This window comes from Thermobia domestica, chromosome 10 (assembly GCF_964235325.1).
Source record: "Thermobia domestica chromosome 10, izTheDome1.hap1.1, whole genome shotgun sequence".
NCBI lineage: Eukaryota > Metazoa > Arthropoda > Insecta > Zygentoma > Lepismatidae > Thermobia > Thermobia domestica.
Window position 1 is genome coordinate 158,060,280 of NC_137463.1, and position 25,684 is coordinate 158,085,963.

The 25,684-nt window shown below is 35.8% G+C and overlaps 1 protein-coding gene across 1 annotated transcript in view; it reads left to right on the forward strand.

The window, feature by feature from the left end:
- The window catches only part of LOC145662787 (uncharacterized), a 71,449-nt gene that overhangs the window by 28,696 nt on the left and 17,069 nt on the right, over window positions 1-25,684 (forward strand). The window contains exon 2 of the mRNA XM_081728669.1: window positions 1,440-2,106. Coding sequence (XP_081584795.1) covers window positions 1,462-2,106 — 645 coding nt within the window. The 5' untranslated portion in view covers window positions 1,440-1,461. The remainder of the gene's footprint in view (window positions 1-1,439; window positions 2,107-25,684) is intronic.

A 25,684-nucleotide genomic window follows, 5' to 3' on the forward strand; every position in this document is an offset into this window, starting at 1 on the left:
TTTCACGAGGAACGAAAGTCCAATTAACTTTACCTATACAATAAGTGCAACTTCTTTGTGTACTATGGGCGCAAGCTCCCAGGGGGTGCATGGCCGAGAGAAAAATTCTAGTTTTACTTTAAAACACAGTTTTTGTGTCGCGTTATCAAAATACTTCATGTAAGCTGTGTTCCTGAGATTAAAACTATTTTATAATGTATTACAGACTTTTTTTTATTTATTCACCAATCGTTTGTTAATACATTAACGGTATTTTGTTAAGCCCAGAACCAATTAAATTCCTCAAAAAACTTGCAATGATAAAATTGCATCGTGGAGTGCTGTTTAAACAATTAACATATAGGCCTGATATAATTTTTTTAATAAAGGTTTTTAGGAAAGTAGCTTTAACCACACTAGGGTGCGGAAAAAAATATTGGGCCTAGGGGCGCCAAAATGCTAAATCTGGCCCTGTGTGTACTCCAAATACTATCAAAGATTAGGATCTAGGAGTTACATTTGACAGCAAAGTAACCTTTGCTCAACACATTGACGCAGTAACGAGTAGTGCATATAGAAACTTAAGTTTAATTTATAAGATAGGACAGGATTTCTATAAAGAATCAATATTTATAATGTTATATTTTTCGTATATGAGGTCAAAATTAGAATACTGTTATATTGTTTGGACATCAAATGTCACTACTCTAATGCAATGGAAAATACAGTTTAAATTCTTAAAAATACTTGCATACAAGAAAATCGGTTTCTATCCAAAGTATGCCCTCTATGAAGACTTAGTAACGAATTTTAATTTTTAAACATTAGAAAAAAATTATGGGTTTTTGATTTGTTGTTCTTACATAAATTATTAAACGGTAAAATTTATTGTCCAGAATTAGTTTCAGAAGTGTTATTAGGTGTCCCAACAGGTAAGACTAAAATAGCGAACATTGGGGTATTCTATTGTAGAAAAGCCAGAATTAACATATTACATAAGTCGCCTCTGTGGAGACAGGGGCGTCATTTCAGACTTCGCTTGAGGGGGGGGGGGACAAGAACACCACCGACATAAAGAGTCACGTTTTGTATTAGTATATTAGTAGACAGTCGATGAAAGTATATGTATTTCTCAAACTCTTGGGGGCAATTGCCCCCTCCTGCTCCCTAAATGACACCCCTGTGTGGAGAATGTGTGCTTCATATAACGAAATGATTAGATTTCATGTAGTAGAAGTATTCAGTATGTCCGAAAACAAGTTCAAAACAATTGTCAGGCAATAACTTCTGTATAATTAAACGACGCATGTGATTGTGTATGTATAATAGTGTATGTTATATAATTATGTAAACGGCACTATAACTGGGCATTGAGCCTTTTGTATTGTCCTTATGAAATAAATAAATAATGTATAAATTATTGCTTTACTTATCTATTAATGAATACATATGTATTTCAGGTACATCGTATTGATTTAAAAAATGTCGGGAAAGGCGTTTCATCTGCGTTGGAATAACCATCTTCAGAATCTTCGATTTCTATTTGAAGATCTTTTCAGCAAGCAAAACTTCGTTGATGTCACACTTTGTTGCCAAGGGGGATTTTTGAAGACCCATAAGATAATTTTGTCTGCATGTAGTCCTTATTTTGAAAATATATTCAGAGAAAATCCATGTAAGCACCCGGTTATAATATTAAAGGAAATACCAGTAAAAGAAATGAATTCCTTATTGGAATATATGTACAAAGGAGAAATTGATGTTCTGGAAGAAGATTTAGAATCACTTATTAATACTGCTGCTCAGTTAGAAATCAGAGGTCTTGTAAATGGGTTTTCTAGAAACCAAAGGAAATACATAGAGGAAACAAATCAAGATTGTGATGATACTGAAAATAAGGAACATGATGATAAGAAAAGAGAATTGGCTATAGATAATGACGAACCCTCTCCCAAGAAACAAAAAGCTCTATCCTCAGACGAAGATTCCAATTCTAACTGTGATAATATTGATACACAGACTCAGGAGGAGGACGGAGGAGTTAGGGCCATAAAAAACGATGAATCATTTGCTAATGAAAGCGATAACGAAAACAGCAAGGAATCTGAATCAAACCTAAAATCATTTGTAAGTACAATACTTAACTGATTGATTTTGGTAATAACTGTATAGCATCTCTAAGCGAATATGAGTTGTATTTTTCTGATACTGAATTGTTAATTCAAACTTTTTTTTTTTTTTTTTACTTTAGTAGATCTATATGGGACATTCTATGTCAAATCAACAAGCCATCAGACTTGACCACCTCAGATTCGTAAAAATTGGTGCACAGCTTTATTACAGCGGGAGATAAAAAAAATCCCTAATAATACCCCTCTCCTCCTGAAAATGTACCCATACAGGGTGTTCAAAAATTTCAAAAAAGGGCATTTTTTCCGTTACACTGATTATCAAAAATTGTCACAAAATGGTTAATATCTGCACTAGAGACATAGAACAAACACCAGTAAAAGGCTTAAAGATTACTCTACAAGTTGTACCATATTGAGAAAACTTGTACAATAAAAAATAATACTTCAAAAATTCAAAGTAAATTTTGAATTTCACCCAGATATGTCCCTGTGATTTTTTTCAAAATTGTCCAGATTGTAGTCTCATATATGTACTAAAACACCACAAAGTTGCATTTTGGGCACACAATGGGATCCGATTCAAAATTCAACATATACTAAACATTGCAAGATATTGACCATGTAAATATCTGAGTTCAGATCGATAACCATTTGCCTGTAGCTATTTACCTCCAGCATCAAAGGAATTTATATTCAACTTCATTAGTTTCTTGATGTATTCATTTGAATTTACACAATTATCCACCTTTCGAGTTCTTTAGACAGGTATTACGTTTCCGAACAATACTCAATACAGGTCATTATTCTTGTTAGTGAGTATGGATGTTTCTAAATTTATATTGGCAACATTGATGCATGTTGTTTTCAGTCCTTTTTCAGGATTACTGTTCCAAACACATGGAAGTGCATCATTGAAACAGGAAAAAGAACTTACTATGAAAGGGAGGAATATATTTCCCTCTCTTTCACAATATTTGTATCAAAAGTGCTATGAAACACTGTGGCACTGTTTTCAATAACTTCACACACTTTCAGCACAAACAATTAGTCAATACATTCTTTTTCCTATTTCAATGATGCCCTTCCATATGTTTGGAAGAGTAATCCTCTAATGGAATGAAAACAACATACATCAATGTTGCCAATATAAATTTAGAAACATCCATACTCACTAACAAGAATAATGACCTGTATTGAGAATTGTTCGGAAACGTAATACCTGTCTAAAGAACTCGAAAGGTGGATAATTGTGTAAATTCAAATGAATACATCAAGAAACTAATGAAGTTGAATATAAATTCCTTTGATGCTGGAGGTAAATAGCTACAGGCAAATGGTTATCGATCTGAACCCAGATATTTACATGGTCAATATCTTGCAATGTTTAATTTATGTTGAATTTTGAATCGGATCCCATTTAGTGCCCAAAACGCAACTTTGTGATGTTTTAGTACACAAATGAGACTACAACCTGGGCAATTAAAAAGAAAAATCACAGGAACATTTCTGTGCGAATTTAAAATTTTACTTTGAATTTTTGAAGTATTATTTTTATTGTACAGGTCTTTTCTCAATATGATACAACTTGTAGAGCAATCTTTAAGCTTTTCAATGGTATCACTGTAACGGAAAAAAATGCCCTTTTTTGAAATTTTTGAACTCTAGTAAAGCTGTGCACCAATTTTTACAAAAATTTAAGATGGTCAGATCAGATTTTCCCATTTCATTGGTTGATTCCACATTGAATGCCCCAAATCTAAGAAAATTTCGTGCATGTTTGTGTTATTATTACTGTAGATTTATTTTTGGCAATAGAAATATAGAAGCTGATTTGTTATATTCCAAACAGACGACAATGATACCTGTCAAACAGAGTTACCGAGAGCAACGAAAGTATACGCACATATGTATCAGTTTTCTAGCTATTGTATAGCCAAGTGAAAATGTTCTAGTAAACAAAAACCGAAAAAAGTATCTTTTGTAAAGGGTGCGTCATGGCTTGTTCCCATGGAAACTTGACCATTTTTTGCCTGGTAGAACAGTGCGGAACAATGGCTTTATGGTAAGACAAGCCATTGTTAGTGTTATACACAGCACTTTCCTCCACAACGCACATTGCCAAAGAAGATCGGAATATGACGGCCTGTGAGAACTCATTACCACAGCGTGTTATGACCAAACGATTGGTTACATGTGGTCGAATTAACAGTGATCGTGTAATCCATCACAAACTAAAGCTACAAACTTTCCTCAAGCCCAGCGTGTATGCACTAACACCACGGCATATCGCGGAGCGAAAGAACAAGGGCAGAAGCCTGTACGAGTGTGCCACCTAGCTGTTGACCGCTGAAAATTTGTTGTGAAAGTAGTTGAACCACGTACAGAGATGTTCATGAAAAAGACGTAACTTTGTGTGTCAATAAAAGTAACTTTTATGGAAAGGTTTTATGGTTGTTACTGGCTTTTGCTACAGAAGAAAACTCCAGATTACTAAGGTCGAAAAAATGTCAAAATCAGTACTGCTTATTACCAAAAACACTTCCAAATCCCAGTTTACACAGACCAAATACCAGCATCGCGTTGGGAAACATCGGTCCTGTTTAACTATACGAAGAGAAAGTTTCAGGTTACACGGCCAACACATAACTGGCCCTCTGCCGGCGCATGGGAGCTGTAACTCAGAGGCGGACTGGGCCGCCCGGATACCCGGAAATTTCCGGGTGGGCCCTGCCGTCTGCAAAATCACTTAAGATATTGCTCGATTAGTTATAACTAATTCAAAGCTCCGTTCTCATTCATGGTAACCATGGTAGGTCTCCATTCGTGATGCAATCATATATATATATATTTAAAAAAAACGAGTCTATAAAGAGGAAGGGGGATAGCAAGATGAGGTTTCTAATTCAGTATACCTAACAATAGTGCACTGACGGGGTCTCATTTGCGAATATAGGGAAAAAGGAAACTTTATAGGCATTTATGGCATTTTTGACTCAAGCCCGTCTCAAGACCCGAGGATGACGTCCCTGACGCACGCCTCCAAGCCAAGGGATTAGGAAAGAAGCGCTCAGGGCCTTATTCAAGGTGCCATCCCGGCATTCTTCTGGAGTGACTGAGGGAAATACTGGAAAACCTCAGTCAGGATGGCCGGCGGCATGGTTCGAACCCGCTCGCCTCCCTAATTGCTGCTCCGAGAGCAGACTTACGACGCTGGGCGAACACCGAAAAGTTGCACCCCCACCGGAAATCGAACCCGGATAGGTTAAACAGAAGCCCGACGTTTTAGCTACTAGACGAAACCGGGGCTGTCTGTATAATTTGTCTTTCTTTGAGTTAAAATTGAAAAAAAAAAAAAATGCAGTAGGAGTATCCTCACGACATCGTATTGGTTCTATGGCCTATCTTCTGTTTCATGATTCAGTTTAACTTTCGGAAACAATTTAAAAAAGCTTTATTGTAATCATAGTCGGGTCCATGGCGGAGAAGGGGGTGTTGAAGGGTCGTCAACCCTCCCGAGCGGAATTTCTCCTAGTATTTGCATTGGATCCAGGTAGGGGGCGGCAAAGAGAGCCCTTATGAAGCCCCCTTCATCAAGGCCCTTAAAGCATCATTCTCCGGGTGGGCCCTTGTACTCCCAGTCCGCCTCTGCTATAACTGCTAACCATGCTATTCCGTTTGAGGATATTCCCGTTAAGAATTGTAATCTCATGAATTAACGTACGTTGTAATTCTCAAACTGTGCCTTGTATTACACCGGGTTCGCACAGTAAATGGCCTTTGGAAACTCTGAAAGCAGGAGTGGAAAAATATACCCTTCATACAGCTGCAATGAGGTCTGCTATAGTACAAACTACGATGTTGTGCAATGGTCCATAATATTGGCCATTACATCAAGCATGATTGATAGTAACGGGGTGGAATATCTTAGATAAGAAATAACGTGAATTTGTTCGGATAGAAATGGATCAGTCTCTGTATTTTTTGCTCTTTGTTTTCATAAAGCACTGCCTTGATATAAGTAGTAGATATATAGATAGAGATATAGATGTAGATATAAATTGACTGAACAATCAATGGAAATAAATTGGTTTTTCAAATCCACCTTTTCACCTCGAATAAGATTCTGGTTGCAAGTGAAGCTTACTTGGAACTAACTGTGCTACTTGGTAATTTTTATTATTATTATTATTATAATTATAGCGTCCTTATATGAGGTATCCACTACTAGTTTTTTTATTTTAATAGTTAAATACACTAAACCCGTTTTTTACTTCATTATGTTTATCAAGCGATGAGTGCTTCAAATTTCTAGATTTAAAGTGTTGCCAGATCAAACATTATTGGTAATAAAGTAATTATTATAACACATAAAATGTTAATTTTGTAATTTTTTTTACAGCCACACAAATTGTATTAAAATATTTTGACGTCCTGTAATTTGTTTCTCGTAGTGTAATTACATCCCAGTCCTTTTGGACGTTTTTCTTATCCGTGTTTAATAATAGGTTCTTTGTTCTAATATAATATGCATGAGATATGTTCCTACCAATATTAGAGTAGGCCTCATGTAAGACTTCCACATTTTGAATTGAATATTCAGTAAGTTGGAGATGTTTTGTCAACTCAGATACAGTTTCTTTTTCATCACGAGACTCCCTGATACATTCCTTTAGTTTGGTGTCAATAGGTTTTTTTTTTTTTTTGGTTATACTTATGTAGATAGTATGACACGAACATAGAGACCACTTAACGTATGTATGTACAAAATAGTTTTTGTAATCACTTAATGACGGTTCCATATCAATAGGAAACTTAAAAGTAACTCCAGAGTTGTGTCTTTTTACTATTTTCCTTAATTTGTAAGAGATCTTTGGAAACAGCGGGAGGAAGATCCACGGGAGACCCTTATTTCCTTGTTCATTATTAACTCCAAGTTTCCAAATCCAAAATGCTATTGGCTTTGTGTTGTCAAGTTTCCGTCATGGAAGGAGTACACCCATTAATAAATCCCAATTTGGTAATTCTGCTAAGTTCTTCCACTGAATCTTCCTAAAGAGTAACCAATCTAAATGTTCTAATATACATGTTGATCCAAATGTTTGCCTTTGTCTGCGTGGAAGAACTAAGTTTTATGTATTAATACGTTATTTGCTGAATGCTTTCTGTACACTGTCGATTAGAATTCGTTGAATTTTCTATAAAATGTAACATCCAAAAAATTAATGAAATTGTCGCTTTTCCTTTCGAGAGTAAATCTAATTCTATGATCCACACTTTCTATAACATCCATCACGAACAAAGTCCGTTGGCTCTCAATGCGCTGTAGCACAGAGCTGTCACGTAAGTGTCTCCGCCAATCAGCGTCAGTTGAGCGGGAAGCAGAGAACGAACAGATGTTTTGTGTAACCGGCATTCCTTTTATGTTAATACATATTTTGTGTTGTATTGTTGTGCATTATTTATTATTTATTTATTGCCTTTTTCTACAGCAGCAAGGTTAGGGCCATAAGGCCCTCTCTTGCATCTAACTGTTAACAAAAAATTGAGAACTATTTTATAAAGTGCATTGATACAATAAAAAACACACGATATATTGAATCGCCTTACACACTCATATACATAAACATAAAACACACACATACATTTACGAAGAATACAATAGGCCTATACGAGTAACTAATGCAATACAAAACTATATAAATACTGTGTTTATCAGTGCTTTTGTGTTGTGTTTACCAGGGAATGGGTATGTTAAGTGGACAAGTTCTGCTTTAACAAGTATTTTGTTTCTAGAGCAAATTTTGATTTTAATTTTAAGTTCCTCACATTGGGTAGGGGGTAAACTATTCCAGAGACGGATACTAGTGCCCGTCACAAATGATTTGCCATATGTTTCTGTGCGATGCTTAGGAAGCAACGAAGAATTACCTGCTCTAGTGACGTGGCCGTGACGGGCAATGAATTGATAGTTATTCTTTAAATATGGAGGGGCCTTGTTTGTAACGATGCTGAAAACTTTTACTAAAATGTGATGTTTCCTCCGAAGATGGTGCGGTTGCTAGCCAAGCCCATTTAATGCCGGGGTAATATGGTCGTAGCGACGGAGGTTAAAGATAGATCGAATGCATGTGTTGTACATACGTCCCAATTTAGCCAAAAGAGTAATAGATAGGTCATTATATACTACGTCACAATAGTTAAATATAGGAAGCAGGAGCGCCTGAATCAATTCAGTATTTTGCTTAACTGAAAGAAAGTGTTTTAGTTTATTAAGAGTGTGCAATGTAAAATAAACTTTCTTCGTTGTATTAATTACATGTTCGTTCCACGGCAGGTGATTATCCATTGTAATACCTAGATTTCTCACCTGATTAGTGTAATCTATTTGCGTGCCGTTGAGCATGATGGGAGGAAATGTTGATACGTCCAGTTCTGTAGAGCGGCTTTCATTTGCAGAAAGAATGATGGCCTGCGTTTTTGCAGGGTTAAGCTGCAGATAATGTTTGTTAGTCCATTCTACTAAAGAGCTCCTTCGTGGCTAAGCGGTTAGCGTACGCGCCTTTGGCGTGGGAGACCCGGGTTCGATTCCCGGCGGAGCTCATGTGGTTGGGATTCCACGTTAATCAGTAGGTCCACATCTCATATAGCCTCGCTGCTGAACGGGACGCTAAACTAAAATCAACTCAACTCAACTGCATTCTACTAAAGCCTGTAAGTCCTTATTCATTGTTTCCATTGCAGTATAGACAGAAGAATATTTAAAATGCAAATAAACTTGCAGGTCCTCTGCGTAAACGTGATATGCATATATAAGAAGGACTGAAAAAATGTTAATATAAAGAGTAAAAAGTAGTGGTCCTAAAATGGAACCTTGAGGTACACCTGATGTTAACTGCGTTATGTGATGTTTTGATATAAATTATGGCCGAATCAAGTACTCCAGTACAGAAGGGACAAATACTGCATAAGCAGACAAGATATATTTTGATTTTTAAGCGCAAGACACACTTGCCTGTTGCCTCATAGATGTTGCCAAGTGTCAAGAGCGGACTGCGAAGGCTTGTGGTGAAATTTCAGTGAATACTGTCGGAAAAATAGCTCGTTTAGCTAGATTATCATTGAACGAATGTGGGAATGTTAAATTTTTGCGAATAATGCATAAAGTTTGTCGGGACAAAGTATCTACAATACATTGCCTTGATGTGACGTCGGTCAACCACAACTACAGGATGTTTCAAAACAACACCGACAACGTTTGGGAAGTGATTCCTAACACCAAGATAAGACGAAAAGTATAGACCAACCAGGGTGCACAAATGCTTCCTTTCAAAGTTATAGGCTGCCGAAAACATGACAAAATTCAAAGTTCATAGCTCCAAAACTATGGGGCCTATCGCAATTGGGTCAAGACTTCACTGAGGAACTATATGTGCTCTATCCAAAAATACATGTTTCAGAATCCTAAGGTACCCACGGAACAATTTTTATGAAGACAATTTGGCTACGGGCATATAATCTGAAGTACTCACCAACTAATTCTATAAAAATTGTTGCGGAAGTACCTTATTATTCTGACACATGGATATTTGGGTAGGGCACATATTAGTTCCTAAATAAAGTCTTGACCCGACTCCGCTAGATCTCATAGTATTGGACCTATGAACATTTAAAGTTCATTTTTTCATATTTTCGGCAGCCTGTAACTCCGAAAGGAAGCATTTGTGCATCCAGGTTGGTCTATACTTTTTGTCTTATCTTGGTGTCAGGAATCACCTCCCAGACGTTGTCGGTGTTGTTTTGAAACACCCTGTATAGCAGATCATGATGCTGTCAGTTAAGCGACGAAAGGGAGGGGAAGATCGAAGAGCTTTCCGCATTCTAATAGAGAAGAGACGGCGCCTTATTATCTGTCACGCACGCTCAGCAGTAACTGGGTTCATTCCAGAAAGTAAACTTTTATTTATTTCAAAGTCCAAGTCATCAGATGACTATCATAATGACATGAATTTCCAGGTTTAAGGTAGGGATGGCGTTTTTCGAAAAATCTGTTTTTCGATTTTCGGAAATTTCGTTTTTCGCTTTTTCGAAAAATTTTTCGTTTTTCAAAAAAAATTTCATTTTTGTTTTTTTCGAAAAATTTTTCGTTTTTCGTTTTTTCGAAATTTTTTTCGTTTTTCGTTTTCGAAAAAGCCATTTTCCGAAAAAGTGTTTTTCGAAAAATGTGGCCTTCCCGAAATTAAAGAGAGTCGTAGTCACGTTCGGATGTGTGCAACACTAGCACTAGTACCCGTAGAATATATTTCTGATGGTTTGTTGATCAACATGGAGGCTGTCCGATTAGACGAAAAGTCGAAGTCTTCAATGATTACTTTACGGAGCAATGGGTGGAAAATCCAAATTTTTATCCGGAAAGTTGGAATTGTAGCAGTCACAGGAATCGAACAAATAAAGCAGTAGAAGACTCAGTGGTAGAGCGGTGGCTTAGTGGCAGAGCATTCACCTCCGGTGCTTGGGGTCCCTGGTTCGATCCCAGCTCGCGCCATGTGGACCTTGTGGTGGACAAATACCGTGCTCGTGGGTTTTCTCGGGGTTCTCCCGTTTCCTCCCACTTTCTTCTCCACCATTTCATTCATTTCTCATAATTACCGTCTCCTTTAGCCTAACCGACATAACCGTGGGACGTAAAACTTAAATATTTCATTTCATTTTTCCCATTTTATCCAGTGTATACATGAGCGTCAAGGGGGGCTATAGCCCCCCTTGGATCCACCACTATACATATAGTAGTTTCACGAAAATTCCCGGGCTCCAAGCTATTTTTTAAAAAATTAGTATTCCCAACTTTTACCTGCCAGTAGATTCTGAGTTGGCGCTTCATTTTTACAACTAGCGCCTAAATCAAAGAAAATTTGACGAGTCATATATCAGTGGTAAGCTACAGGAAGACTGGGGGCTAGGATCACTGCTCATAAACATGGCCCAACCAGTGGTCCCTACTCAATGTGACCATGTTGCCACTAACTAAAACATTGAAAACCGTAGTACTAGTCGATAATTACTTCGTGCTATCAAATATTCAAAACTACTGCTCGCAACTACGGCAATCTCTGTACCAACCTTTGAGTTTACTATTAGAAAAAAAATCGTGTATTATAATGAATGTTAAGTATAAGATCAGTGACGACGTCAGCTTTAATTTCTTCAAGGGGCAAAGAGAGTGACAGAGAAAATTTTGGTGATGGGGATCTATGTTTTGTACACCGAAAATGATAGTTCTATACAACTGAGGGGCACAGGTTTTGAGGGAGAAGCGACGCTTCAGTACAGAATTAGGAAAAAATATTTGCTTACCTTTTGTTTCCGAGAAAATATAGAAAATTAAAAAAGTGTTTTTAAGTTACACCAGAAGTGTTCAAAGTTATGTTTTAAATGTCTATTCACTCAGAAATAAACATTAATAAATATTCATAATTAGCTTTCAATTTCTATTTATGTTGAAACTGTGTTTTGGGGTCTCTTATCTTCCATCAACCATTCAGGCACAGATGAATTAGGGACTATCAAATAATCCTGATATTGTTAGCCTACATTACAATAGGTCTGTAGGCGGCAGTCGGGGCGTAGCGTTGCATCAAAGAACTATTCCCTTCCCCTCTTTGGCGTTGTCGCTAATTGTATAAGTTTTTGCTGGATAAAAATCATGCATGTGGGCTTTCCCGGGTTCTTCCCTTTCCTTTAAATTTCTTAATTTCATTATTTTGCTCATTAGCATCTCCCTTAGTTACGCAGCCCCATTCGAGGTCCCTCGTGACTATATGTTTAGCGTATGCGTCTCCGGCTCGGGAGACCGGGTTCGATTCCCGGCTGGAGCTCAAGTGGTTTGTATCTCATGTTACACTGAGTTCACGTCTCTATAGCTGAGTAGGACGCTAAACTAAAACCAATATCCTCCTCATCATCGGAACACATTTGCAAGGTGTTAAGCTTAAAATAAAAACTAGATTGCGATTCTTCTATTTATATTTCTTTTCACTTGAAAAATATTTTGTCTCTCTTTAAAAGAAGGAAACGCAATAATCATTTGAGATTTTACATTTAAAGAAAGAAAAATATTGATTAATTAGGCATATTATATGGAACTTCTCCACTTTATAGTATAAAAATTTGAGATGGACTATTTATCTTGATACGCCCATGTAATTTTAAAACTAATTGATAAAAATGGCTGGAATTTTGTAAGATGCAAATAACGACAAGGGAACTCTGTCTAATAAACTCTGCAGTACCAACAAATTAATAGTGTTGCCAACATAATATAAAGTTATATTTTTAACGCCACTATGCCATGTTATTACATATCTCAAATCTAAATACTAAACGAAAACTTACAACACAAATTTGTTATTCAGTGTTGCAAATTAAGGACGCTGCAATATGACAAAAATATAAACTTCAGAAACCTGATAATAGTATTAATAAAAGCAGAGGCGGATTCAGGACGAACTCAACGGTGAGGAAAGAAGGTAGTGAAAGATTCTGTTTTCTCTCACCGACTTTTGCAGCACTGGTGATTGTGAAACTCAGGGAGGTGAATAACCTTTTCCCCCTGGATCTGTCTATGAATAAAAGTGAGACGGACAGTGAAAACCCGAAATACTTTAGTGTCTAATACTATGACCATGGCTTATTTCGAATGAATACAAGAAATTGAAAATTAGACTTTTTTTCGAAAAAATTCTTACATAAACAGAACGTCTAATTGCGTAAGTGATTCTCAAAAGACGTAAACTTCTCGGAGCCGTTACAGCAATATGATATCTTAAATCGTTCAGGAGATATGAAATACGTGAATACTGATAGTGATACTCCTAAAAATGACATATTTGCGGATTCTTTGTAATGTATCTTGATCCTCTTTGCTTTTATAACATTACAGAAACAGATTTTGGTATTTGTAATTGCAATAAATTCTTGCAGTGACCTAATTTTAACCAGTGTTGCAAACTTAACCAATGTATATCATATCTCCAGATCAGTTTGAGGTATCAAATTGCTGTAAACTGCATTATGATCTTTACGTCCGTTGAAAACCTTCTATATTGTTGGATATGATACTCATCCAAGCAGTTATCGAAATAAAATTTTTCGGGGAAAAAAGTCAAATTTTCAATCCCTTACGTGAAGACTAAGGAGCATGGAAGCTTCTCAGTTGCGACAAGTGACTTGCCAATAATGGCAGAATACCTATGATGACAACTTTGTACCTATTTATTTGAAATAAATAATATCATGATCATAGTATGTAACACTAATGTACTGTGGATGTGCATGCCCTGTTCATGTTATTATTTTTTACTATTATAGAAGCCTAAAACATTTGGATCTTTGTGGATGTTCGTGATACTGTAGCATCCTTCGTTTGTAACAAAATTTCAGCCTTTTTTATATTATTCTAAAAGTTACAAGAGTGTAAAGATAAATAGTCCACTAAGTGCGTTCGTGTCACGTTATTTTTCATTTTTACCCTAAGAATGTTAAACACGAGTGTCCTCTAAATAAATCTTATCTACCACACTCGGGGAGGGGGGTAGAAGATTCAAATGACTCCAATAGATATGTACAATCACTTACCTCTGTTTCTTTTGTGGCTCCATCTCTGGATCACCTTCGGCCTCAATAATCTTCCAGTGACTGCTGTCTTGATGTTTCCTGTATAACACCAACGTGTCGTGATCTTAAATGGTACCACATGCCAGTCGTTGAATTTCGATTGTGGATAATACTTCGACAGTAATTGCATTTTGAAGAAACACCACCCTTTTCACGAGTGAAATGTTCCCATATATTCGACTTTCCCATTGTAAATACTTCCCGAAAATATCTCTTCTTGCAGTTCTCTTATATAGTTCGAAACAAGCTCTGCGTTGGTAACTGATATAATGAACGTCGGTAGGGTATTCCTCATAACGAACTAATGCTTCTCCCAGTATGCCAATAAACATATCAGAAGTGTTGATATCGTAGGACACGTGTCCTATCTCTAAACAACAATCTTTTATTGTTACCAAAATATTCAGTCACAGCGAATATGAAACCACGTACCGTATCAGCAAAAGCGAGTACGAGATAGCTAGCTAAAAGCAGTCTCAAATAGCTATTACGATTAGAACACGCCGCATCAGCGAAATAAGATACTATTCAACTTCAGTCCAGGAGTAAAGCTTATCTGTATGTAATTATGTGTGTCTTTTCTTTTGTTTATAACTTCAATCAAACCGGGCAGGGAAGGAAATGTTGCTCTTTCTCAATTTCAAATTTCTCTTCAGTTTCGTTTCGTCCCTTCGTGTTCCATCTCCAAACTTTGTCCTTCTGTTTTATATTTTCGTTTTTCGAAAAAATTTTCGTTTTTCGTTTTCGAAGAAACCATTTTTCGAAAAAGTACTTTTCGAAAAAATGTGGCCATCCCTAGTTTAAGGAGGGTTTCTAGAGAAATTCTTGACGTTTCTGAGTGGTAATGCATAATGCAAAATATCACTCCGTTGTATTAAATAAATGTCCAAGCACCCAGTCTAAGAAAGATGACACGTACTTAAGTGGTTAAAAGACAATAAGATCTCCCATGATGAGTCATTAACACGTTCCAAATTCTTTGAAATAGTGCAATTACATAAGCACAAAAAGTACAATACAAATTAGATACAAGAGCTTCTGAATGTGGCCACACAGTTGTTCGTTTACCACTGTACCATTGTCAATATAACCCTAACAAATTGGTGTGATCACATGTGAAAAGATATACGGCAGAAAGGAACAACACATTTAAAATGTCCGATGTCGAGTGGTTGTCCCACGAAACAATAGGTTCGATAAGTGTGGCTGCCTGGGCTGATTGTGTTCGTCAGGAAGCCGATTACCACAAGGAATGTTCTAGAGATGTATTCTCAAGCCAATTATTATTAACATACAGAGACTCAGACAGTCAAAATAATACAAGTGATGACTCAAATGGTGTTGAGGATCTGGAGTCAATTTCAGATTAGCAACTAGGTAAGTAACAGCAAAAATTATTATTATCATCATCCAGTTCTTTCTGTGGTCCTAATTTATTTTCTTTGATAATCATGTACGTACGAGAGTGGGCTGATAAGTTCTCGGCCCGACCCAGGACTTAAGCTGCAGGCATGAAAGTGTGAGGCTATTCAACATAGTCTCCTCGAAGATCAACACACTTTGCACTACGATGCTGCAACTTCTTCAACCCTTCAAAAAAAGAAAAAAAATCTCAAGGTCTGCAAAAACTGTTCTGCAGCTGTTATCACCTCTTCATCACTGTGAAATTTCTGTTCTTTCAGTGCTGTTTTGAGGTTTGGAAACAGATTATAATCAGAAGGGGCAAGATCTGGCGAGTAAGGTTGGGTGGTCAATGCACTGAAACCCGAAGACCCTCAGAAAATCCATTGTTCTGCCAGCCTTGTGGACGGGAGCATTGTCCTGCAAGAACAAGACACCTCGTGTCAACTTTCCCCGGCGCTTTTCTTTAATAGCGTCCTTTATCTTAGCCAGCAGACTGCAGTAATACTCTGCAGTTATGGTTTGGCCCTTTGGAAGGTAGTCTGAGAGCAAAACACCATCCTTATCCCAGAATATTAAGGCAAGCACCTTCCCTGCGGACTTTTGTGCTTTGAATTTTTTGGGCCTTGGAGATCCTGAGTGGAGCCACTCGCATGACTGCTGTTTGGTTTCCACATCAAAGTAATGCAACCACGTTTCATCCTGGGTAACAAGCCGATTCAAAAAATCGTCCTTGAGTTCGCAAAATGCCGTAAAATCAGCTGCGATGATCTCACACGATCGCGTTTCTGATCCGCGTTCAAACATTTCGGAATCCATTTCGCAGGAAGCTTTCACATGTTCAACTGATCATGGATTATTGACCCAACACGTTCTTTGGATATGTGCACTTTGTCAGCTATCTCCTGAAGCGAAATCCGTCTGTTGCTCAAAATCAGGTCATGAATCTGGTACACTTTTTCCGGAGTTGACACTGACACTGGCCTGTCACACCTGTCAAGATCTTTTGTTGAAAATTCACGACGCTTGAAGTTCGCACACCATTTCTTCACAGTGGAGTATGAAGGGCACTGTCCACCCAATATGTCTAGCATGCAACCATGGATTTCCTTGGGCGACTTCTGTTGCAGGAAGAAGAATTTCATTACACCTCGCAACTCCTCTTTGGTGAATTTGAAATCTGGCTCTGCCATGGTTCATTCAATTACCTGTAAAATAAAAACCGTTCATGGTAGAATCGTGAAATTTGGAACTTAAACATATAAAAGATCAACATTTCACACGACATCAATTACATCAGGGTAGTACATTCGAAGTGGGTCGGACCGAGAACTTATCAGCCGACCCTCGTATAAGAAAATAGCCAAATCCTTCCGTGTTAATGGTTAGCTTACATCAAATTTGACAACTCCGCAACCAGTGTATTTACTCCTATCTGCGCGGCCATCGAACTTCGTTCGTGGTGACTACTTTAGTTTCTTTAAATTAAATCGCTCTTCCTTTCCATAAACCAGTAACATATCGTTCGCGTAGCGATAATATTTAATATTTTAATTATGGATTGTCTAGAACACTCATTTCGTGATGATTCAACACTATATATATACACATACGTATCTGTTATTTATTGTATGCCTAAGTGACTCAAAAATGTATATCTATGAAGCTCATTAATTCGGGACGATTTCGCTCAGCGTACGAACTAGCTAAATGAATATGCCAATATCTGTCACTTAACATATCTAAATTTAAATATGTTGTTAATAATAGACTAGAGGTAAAAACGAAAATGTGCTTGTTGGTCAACGCGAATCAATTAAAACTAGCCTCAGAGGACACAGTAGATATGCTCACTTCCATTCTTATTGTAAAATTATTTTGTTGAGGTAAAAGGTAGAGCATTTACACATGGGAATCGGTTTTCTCCCACAACCTTTTATCATAAAAGCTTCAGTTATAAAACAACATAAAACAGACTCATTAAGATCAATACAAAATTCACTAAGTAATTAGGGTAAATAGGTATCCCAATTCCCAGGCAGCCAAGGAAGGGATCCCCCAAATCTCCAGACAAGCTGAGTGGAGATGAGCTAGGATTCTCGGTGCCCCATGCACGCAAAGAGAGGTTTGAGTCCTGCAAAGCTCGAGTAAGCTGAGCGGGGAGTAAACCCACGAAACTCCACGCAAACTGAGTGGTTGCGATTAGGAATCTCTGAGCTCCATGTGAGCTAGGAGAGCGATCAAGCTAAGAGAGGGGAGTTGACCAGCCGAAACTGATGTCGACTGTGGCGATGCTTGAAGTTTTATACCTTTCTCTGACCAGCGGTTGCGCTGGTCTTCCTCTCCCATCACATTTCCAAGTAGTGACGATGATTCCTATCCTCTGCTTCCTGCAGTAACTCGTAGTACAATAGCACGCCAGTTTGTTCATAAATAAAAAAAAACACATGTTGATGTTTATAAATATAACCACTTGCAGGATATTACACTATAAATTAGCTAGCTTTGTTTCCAGAAATAGCTTAGAAACAACAAATTGTATGACAGATTTTTATGAGTTAAGAAAAATATTAGAGGTTTGTCTACAAAATAATTATTTTTAACTTGAGAAATAGGTATATTTGCGAAAAGGATGTCTTGCTATGGGAAGTTCGTTTTCACCGGTATTGGCGTATAGTGTTGAACCATTACGAAACGTTTATTCTAAACAACCAGAATTAAAATATATTAAATATCGCCACGCGGACAATATGTTAGGGTTTTACAGACAGGAAGAGCAATTGAATTTACTTTTAAGGTAACTAGAAGATATTGCTAGTACAATTAAGTTTACTCTCAAATTGGGAAGTGACAATTTCATTCATTTTTTGAATGTTACATTTGATAGAAAATTTAACGAATTCTAATCGACAGTATACAGAAAACATTCAGCAAGTAATATATTGATACAAAAGACTTAGGTCATCTATGGCAGTCAAAACCAAACATTTGGATCAGGAAGAACTTAATAGAATTACAAAATTGGGTTTTATTAATGGGTATAATACGTCCATAATGGAAGGTTGGCAACACAAAGCCAATAGCATTTTTAGAAAGTGGAAAATTGGAGTTAATAACGAACAAGGAAATAAGGTTCCCCCGTGGAACTCCCTTCCACTATTTCCAAAGATCTCTTATAAATTAAGGAAAATAGTAAAAGGTCATAACCTTCGAGTTACTTTAAGCTTCTTATTAATATATTGAGGCCATTAAGTGGTTACAAAAGCTATTTCGTGGAATTACATACATTAAACGATATTTACCATGCCGTCTGTTTATGTCATGTTTCTACATAAGTATGACAAAATGAAATATTGAAGAAACATATCAGAGAGTCTCGTGATGAAAAAGAAGCTGTATCTGGTTGTCAAAATATCTCCAAATCACTAAACATTCAATTCAAGATGGACGTTTCCACCAATTTCCGTCCTCTAACATTGGAAGGAACGCATTTGACGGATATTATATTAGAACAAAAAACCCATTGTTAAATATGGATGAGGAAAACATTTCAAAACACTGGTATGCATGATACAATTACACTAACAAAAAAACGAATTTTAGGATGTCAAGAAACTTCATTCCAATTTGTGTGGCTGTATAGAAGTTACAAAGTTAACAATTTATGGTTGTAATAGTTACTTTATTGGCAGTAGTGTTTGATCTGGCAACACTTTACATCTAGAGATTTGAAGCGCTCATCGGTTGGTGGACATAATGAAAACTAGTAGAGAAAGATAGTACCGAGTGACTCCTACAAGGAGCAGAAATACAGGTTTAGTGTATTCATATATTAATAGATTAAGAACTCTTAACTAGTAAGATAAATAAACTGATTGTTGATACCTCATATAAGGATGCTTTAATGGTATTTTTTATTTTTAATTTTTATTAATTTTTTTTACAACGTATCGGTGTTAGTTGCTACAACTATGTAAAGATCTGTACAGGAAAATAATTTAAGCCCTCTTCCCTAAAGAAAATCGCCTGCTGGAGTAATTGAAATATAGGATGAAAAATACACGTGAAAGAAACATTACAGGTGAATCATTATATTATTATGAGTATTATTGTTAACGTGTTTAATATGCTCAATAAGTAATTGTTAAAATGATGTTATTTTCAAGTTTTGAAACCTATCTCGGTCTTAAGAGAGACGTTAAGGTTCATATTACCATTATCGTATAATAATTATAGCCTGAAATGTGCTTCCCTAGTTTTTTTTTTTTTTTTTTTTTTTTTTTTTTAGCACGATCTCGCGCTAAAATATTTTGCGTGTACGCTTCCAAATGCCAAAAATATTGTCGCTCGTAACGGTCACATTCAGTGTTTCTTCCAGACATGTTTTTATTTTCGGGGGGGGGGGGAGGCACTGCCCCCTTTCCTGGAGCTCTGAGAGTGGAGGAGACCAAGATAATATGTCTATAATATAATAATAAATAGAATAATATCAGCATTGCTCTCCCGGAATCCTAAGTGTGCACCCCGGAACATTTTTTCTGAAAGAAACACTGGTCACATTTAGGCAAGCGGAAAAAGGAAAGAAATAGTGGTGTCGAACTTTTATCCTAAACAGTTATCATTTATAAAATAAAATAATTATTAATGAAAGGTATCAATAAGTTAATACAAATACTAAATAATGGATCAAAAATTAGGTAGTAGCCAGTGAAAACAAAATATTGATTAAAAATGTTCGTACATAGTCATACGTCTATGAAAATCGTTTTCTTTTCAAATCATTTGATCATGTACAGTGTACACGTTGCATCAAGAGTTACATAAACCATTGGATAACGAAAAAAGGTAACTATAACATAATAAAGCATTTCTGTAAATAGGAAATCTTAAGAAGGAATCAATATCGTATGAAAGTTAGTGCGTCACAAAAAATAATAAATACCTTAATGACGTCTATGAAGCCTATAAGAAAACTTATTATTTATTTATTTATTTATTTTAATATCATTGATGATTAAAAGTTTTCAAGGGGAATAAAAATTAGCATATAATATTAGTAAAGACAAAATGATTTGAAGTTAGTAAACAACAAGAACAAAACGTGAATGATACTTAAATAAATGTAGAACTAACAAAAGGATCGAATTTCAGAATCATGTGTGCAGGGAGGAAGGAAATTATACATAGAAGACCATAGTTTTGTACACACATTTACGGTATGTTTATTATATGTACGGAGTATTTATAGCAGTTTATTTTTTCAATGTGTGTGTTTTATTTGAATTATGTAGAGAGTTAAAGCACAACATATCAAAAAGTGGAACAATTGCTCTCTAAATGTTCCTTATTTTACCTTTGGAACTACGTAACCTATAACTTAAAAATATAGACTAACCAAAGGAGTTATTATAATCTCTGTTACAATTTCGGCAGCAATCATATAGTGCTTAAATTGTAATGTCTGTGTCTATTATGATAATGTGTCTGATGAAAGCAGTGAAATATTTACGAAATTGTAACACGGGTTAGTAATAAACTGTTTATATTGGACAGATTTTATTTTTATTATTTATTTAGTTTCTTTAATTCTCGTAGTGTATATGTTTTATCTCCTTACACATGAACAGTTACAATAAACTGCTGAAAAGAAGAAAAGATAACTATGAAGTAATAAACATAAATATAATAGAAATATTTTTCCTGAAACAGTGATCTTACGTTATCAGTGGTTTACCTGTCAAAACAGTGACGCAAAACATAGTGCTAACGCTAACGCTGTAACAAGTTATTACTGTATTACTTCGTCTCTATGTTGTGCATCCCTGTTACGTTGTGGCAAAACGCAGGTGATTCCGTTACATTGATTTTAAGTATGTTGTTCCACCTAAGTTTTGTTCTTGTTACCTGCTACACTCACGATTATTTTTTTCTTCTTCGTTTCCATAATATATTCATTATTATTTTTCTAAATGACATTCATTGCAAAGTATTGCAAACGTGTTGATGGCTTTAACTTTTTTACCGTTAGTAAGCTGAGTTCTGAGCATCATTTTAATTCTCGACTGGAAATATTTTTCCATTGTGCGTTTCATTGTGTTCTCTTCAACGTCTCGAACACAATTCTGCATTATTCCTAGTTATTTGTAGTATTTTCCTCCTTTTTAAGTTTTCTGTTTTGCGGTATTCTTCAATTGGAAATCTTCAGTGTTTTTTTTTTTTTTTTTTTTCTATTTTCCTTCTTTGTAGAGGCATTGATTTACAGTTGTTTATTCCTATCCATATACATGTCACGGCTAAGGGATATTACTATTTCTAGTAATATAAGAAGTATTGATTGAGAGACATCATGTGACCTGCTCACGTGGTATGGCGTCTTAAAGGTCAATGCCGCCTCGATTTTGGCAAGGATATTTGGGCCCATCCCTAAATTTTGGGAGATCTACATAGACCCTTAAATTTTGGAAATTATGAAATTTAAAATTGTGGTATGGTTGTATAGAACTAAGGTATGAACCTTTTATAAATTTGTTTCGTCCATCTCCTTTCCTTTTATGGGTAGAAAATTGCCAAATATTCGAATTTCGGAAGTTTTTCACCAATTTTCTCTTATCTCTTAATGAAGATTCGTTACCGTATATGGTAATATGGATGAGTAACTATAGAAGCCCATTCCCATTCATAGGACATGGATAAATTGCTGCTTTCATCTTATACTTTGGAAGGGATACATATTGGCTCGCCCTCAAAAGTTAGTAATTTTTAAAAAGAAAAATTTGATAAATGTTCTCTAAGACTCGAATATTATTTCTATAAATTTGGGTAGTCCTAGTTGTCCTTTTTTATTGTTTTAAAAAAGACAAAAATGCCAAAAATAGTCATGTGCTCACCAGGTGGTCGGTTATTGACTTAACTTAATTTATCTTCTTTGATGAGCCTTTATCACGTTACATGGTTATATAGTTGAGCACAAGGCTCATTCTGTTTTAGACAATCCCTGTACATTGATGGAAACATTGATATTCCCATCTTAAATTTTGGGAGGGGTACATAGGACCAGTCCTTAATTCTTGCAATTGTCAAAAAAAAAAAAATAAATAAATAAATAAAATTTGGCAAGTGTTCTCTAGCATTCGGATATAAACCTCTGTAAATTTTGTTGACTTATTTGTATCCTTCTATGATACAGTGGTACCATATTTCGGTGGAAATTTTGAATTAGTGTGGAACGGGATTTTGAATGTAGTTCACCAAAGCCCATCAAGATGAGGTTTTATTGTAGTACATGATTATATGGATGAGTACATTGCTTTCTTCTCTTAAATAAGACATGAGTACCTGAAGCTACTCTTCTCGAATTTCAGACATTTGGCCCATCCTAAATTTAGTAATTGTCAAAAAATAAAAGTGGTTAATTGTTTTCTAGAACTTTGATATATATACAGTGGATGCTCTACAGTGGATGCTCTCTTAACCGCCCTCGCTTTAACCTCCCTTCGGATTAACCGGGCATCTTCCAAGAAAAACATTTTAATAAATAATTTTATTTATCTGTTTCGTTATCAGCTGCGCTCAGAGCTTAACAACAATGTACTGTACAACAAGAAAGATACGTAACTAATCGACCAGGCGTCTTAATTTTATTTCCTTAGTTGGTTTCTAATTTTCGTGCTGTGCACAGGTTGTCCGTACGTGGTGTGACGTTTTTGACTGAAATTTTTGGAGTAAAACGTAAGCGTCATGTAGTGACTATGAAACAGAAAATACAGGCGATAGAAATGCTTGAAAAAGGTGAATCAGTAAAAGTGATTAGTAATGAACTTGGTGTAGGAGTGACTACAGTGAAGGACTGGCGTCGAAACAAGAAATCCATTCAAGATTTTTGTACACAGATAGAATGAGAAAAAATTCTATCAACATGCTGTACATTAAAGAAACCAACGAACGAACTTGTTGGCGATGCTTTGTGGTTATGGTTTATGCAGGAACGTCGCAAAGGCGCGCCTATAAATGGCCCAATTTTTGAAAGAGAAAGCAGTAATTCTCCACTCTAAACTTGAAGATGGAGGTGAATTTTCGGCCAATGATGGCTGGTTGTCGCGATGGAAGAAACGTCATAGTGTTCACTGCTTAAGTGTTTGTGAAGAGAGACTGTCTGCTGATCCAAAATCAGCCGATGAGTGGAAAAGTAAACTGAAGAATTTAATTGAGGAAGGAGGTTTACATCCAGATCAAGTCTACAATATGGACGAAAGTGGACTGAATTTCAAATCCTTGCCAGAGAAATCATATGCTACAAGTAACGAAAAATCAGCTCCGGGATATAAGGTGAATAAAGAAAGAACCACAATTGCTTTGTGTTCTAACGCCTCTGGAACTCATAAACTTCCCCTTCTTGTCATCGGTAAATCGCAAAAGCCCCGAGTATTCAAGAATGTAAATGTCTCATCACTGCCGGTCTGTTACAGAAGTCAAAAATCAGCTTGGATTTTTACGGATTGGTTTATTAATGAGTTTGTTCCTAAAGTGAAAAGACATCTGAAAGACCTTAGTGCTTTAAGAGACGCTACAGAAAAAAAAAAATGCTTTCAGAAATTCTGCTAAGAATGGAATTAGAGAGCAAAGGACTTGTTGATGTATTGAAATCTATTAACATAAAAGATGTAATTTACATGGTGGCCAAATGTTTTGAAGAAATCCCATGTTCTACGATTGTAAAGTCATGGAGAAAAGCTTGGCCTGATATCAAAAGAGCCATTGAAATCCACGTAGATGACCACCCTTTAGCCGAGAAAGAAGTTAAAAAAGTATCTGATGAGCCATACGATACTCTGACTCTGCTGAATGACTTACAAAAAGTGTGTATCAACAAAGAATTTGGAGTTCAAGAAGTTCAACAATGGGTTACAAGTGATGATGACAAACTTGAAAATGAAGTTTTGACCGACGAAGAAATTGTTGAGGCTGTATTGAACGAGACTCAAGATGAAGAAGAAATCAGTGATAACGAGGAAAGAGAAGAGGAAAAAATTAGACCTGCAGATGGGATGAAAGCTCTTCAGTTGGCAGCATCGTACATTGAACAATAGAAAGATTCGACTGCAGTTGACATGATGTTTATCAAAAAGTGCCGTGATTACGCTTTCAAGAAAGCAGTTGAACAAAACAAACAAAACAAAATCACAGACTTTTTTAAGTAATGTTCTATTCTTTGCCCAAATGTGATTATTTTTATTGATAAATTTGTTTATAAGAAAGAGTAGTAGAGTAGTGTAGAGTAGTTTCGTTCAGCATTATAGACTCAGTCGTATTTTTCACTTTTGTACTTTTCTTCAATCAATACAAACACACCTTAAATTACTGTATTTTATGATTTACAGTGGTGATAGTCAAGTGCTTCAACAAATAAAGTATGCACTACAGTATATACAGTATTGTACTTCATTCAACTAAGTGTTACTGGAGCTGTTTGTGGTTAAAGCATCTCATTTTGGTAGTTACATTTTCATAATTAATAGTATAATCCTATTTTTAAGCATTATGGAGCTATTATAGGATTGAAAACATAAAAAATTGCAATTTTCGTTTTAACCGACTTTTTCGTTATCCGACCCAAGCTCGGTTCCGTGGTGGTCGGTTAACAGGGATTATACTGTACATATATATATATATATATATATATATATATATATATGTGTGTGTGTGTGTGTGTGTGGAGAGAGAGAGGGGGGGTTTACGTTGATCATTGCATGATAAAACATTCCCAAAATATAAATTTTGGGGATTTTGACCGCGTCTAGGATGAGATACTGTATTATATTATATGGTTATATGGATGAATACAGGACATAGTCCAAGGTCATTGGTGGAAAGTTAGTTGCTGAAATCTGATCGGTTGATTCCACCTCTAACTTCAGATTTTGGGCTTGAAACCTGATTGGTAATTATTAAAACCAATTGATATGTAGCAATAATAATTTCACACTTTGAATTTTAGTTGCAACTCATAGCCTAACGTAATTAGTCCAAAATTATTCTTAATGCAGTCTGATTGGATAATTACTTCCAAATTTTTGAATAAAATTTTTCAAAACGTTTCGAAAAGTTTTGTTTAAATTTTTAGTTTGATTTTTTTTCGATCACTTTCACTTTAAAAAAAATCAGTTTGAAAACTTTTAAACCCTGGTATTGTAGCTACGATTCATAGTCTAAGAATATTGGCACAAAGTTGTTCTTGGTGCAATCTGATTGGCTGATTACTTTCAAATTTTGTTTAATACTTTTCAAAGTCTTTTGTAAAAGGTTTAATTTAAAAAAAATTCAATTTTAGTATTGTAGTTACGGCAGTTTCAGGTCATTAGTGGAAAGTTTTTCTTGATGAAATCTGATTCGGTAATCACTTTCAAATTTTTGTTTAAAATTTTAAAAAAGATTTCAATTTTTTTTCTTTAAAATTTGTGACTACTGTTTTAGAATATGTTTGAAAATTTGTAAACCTTAGGATT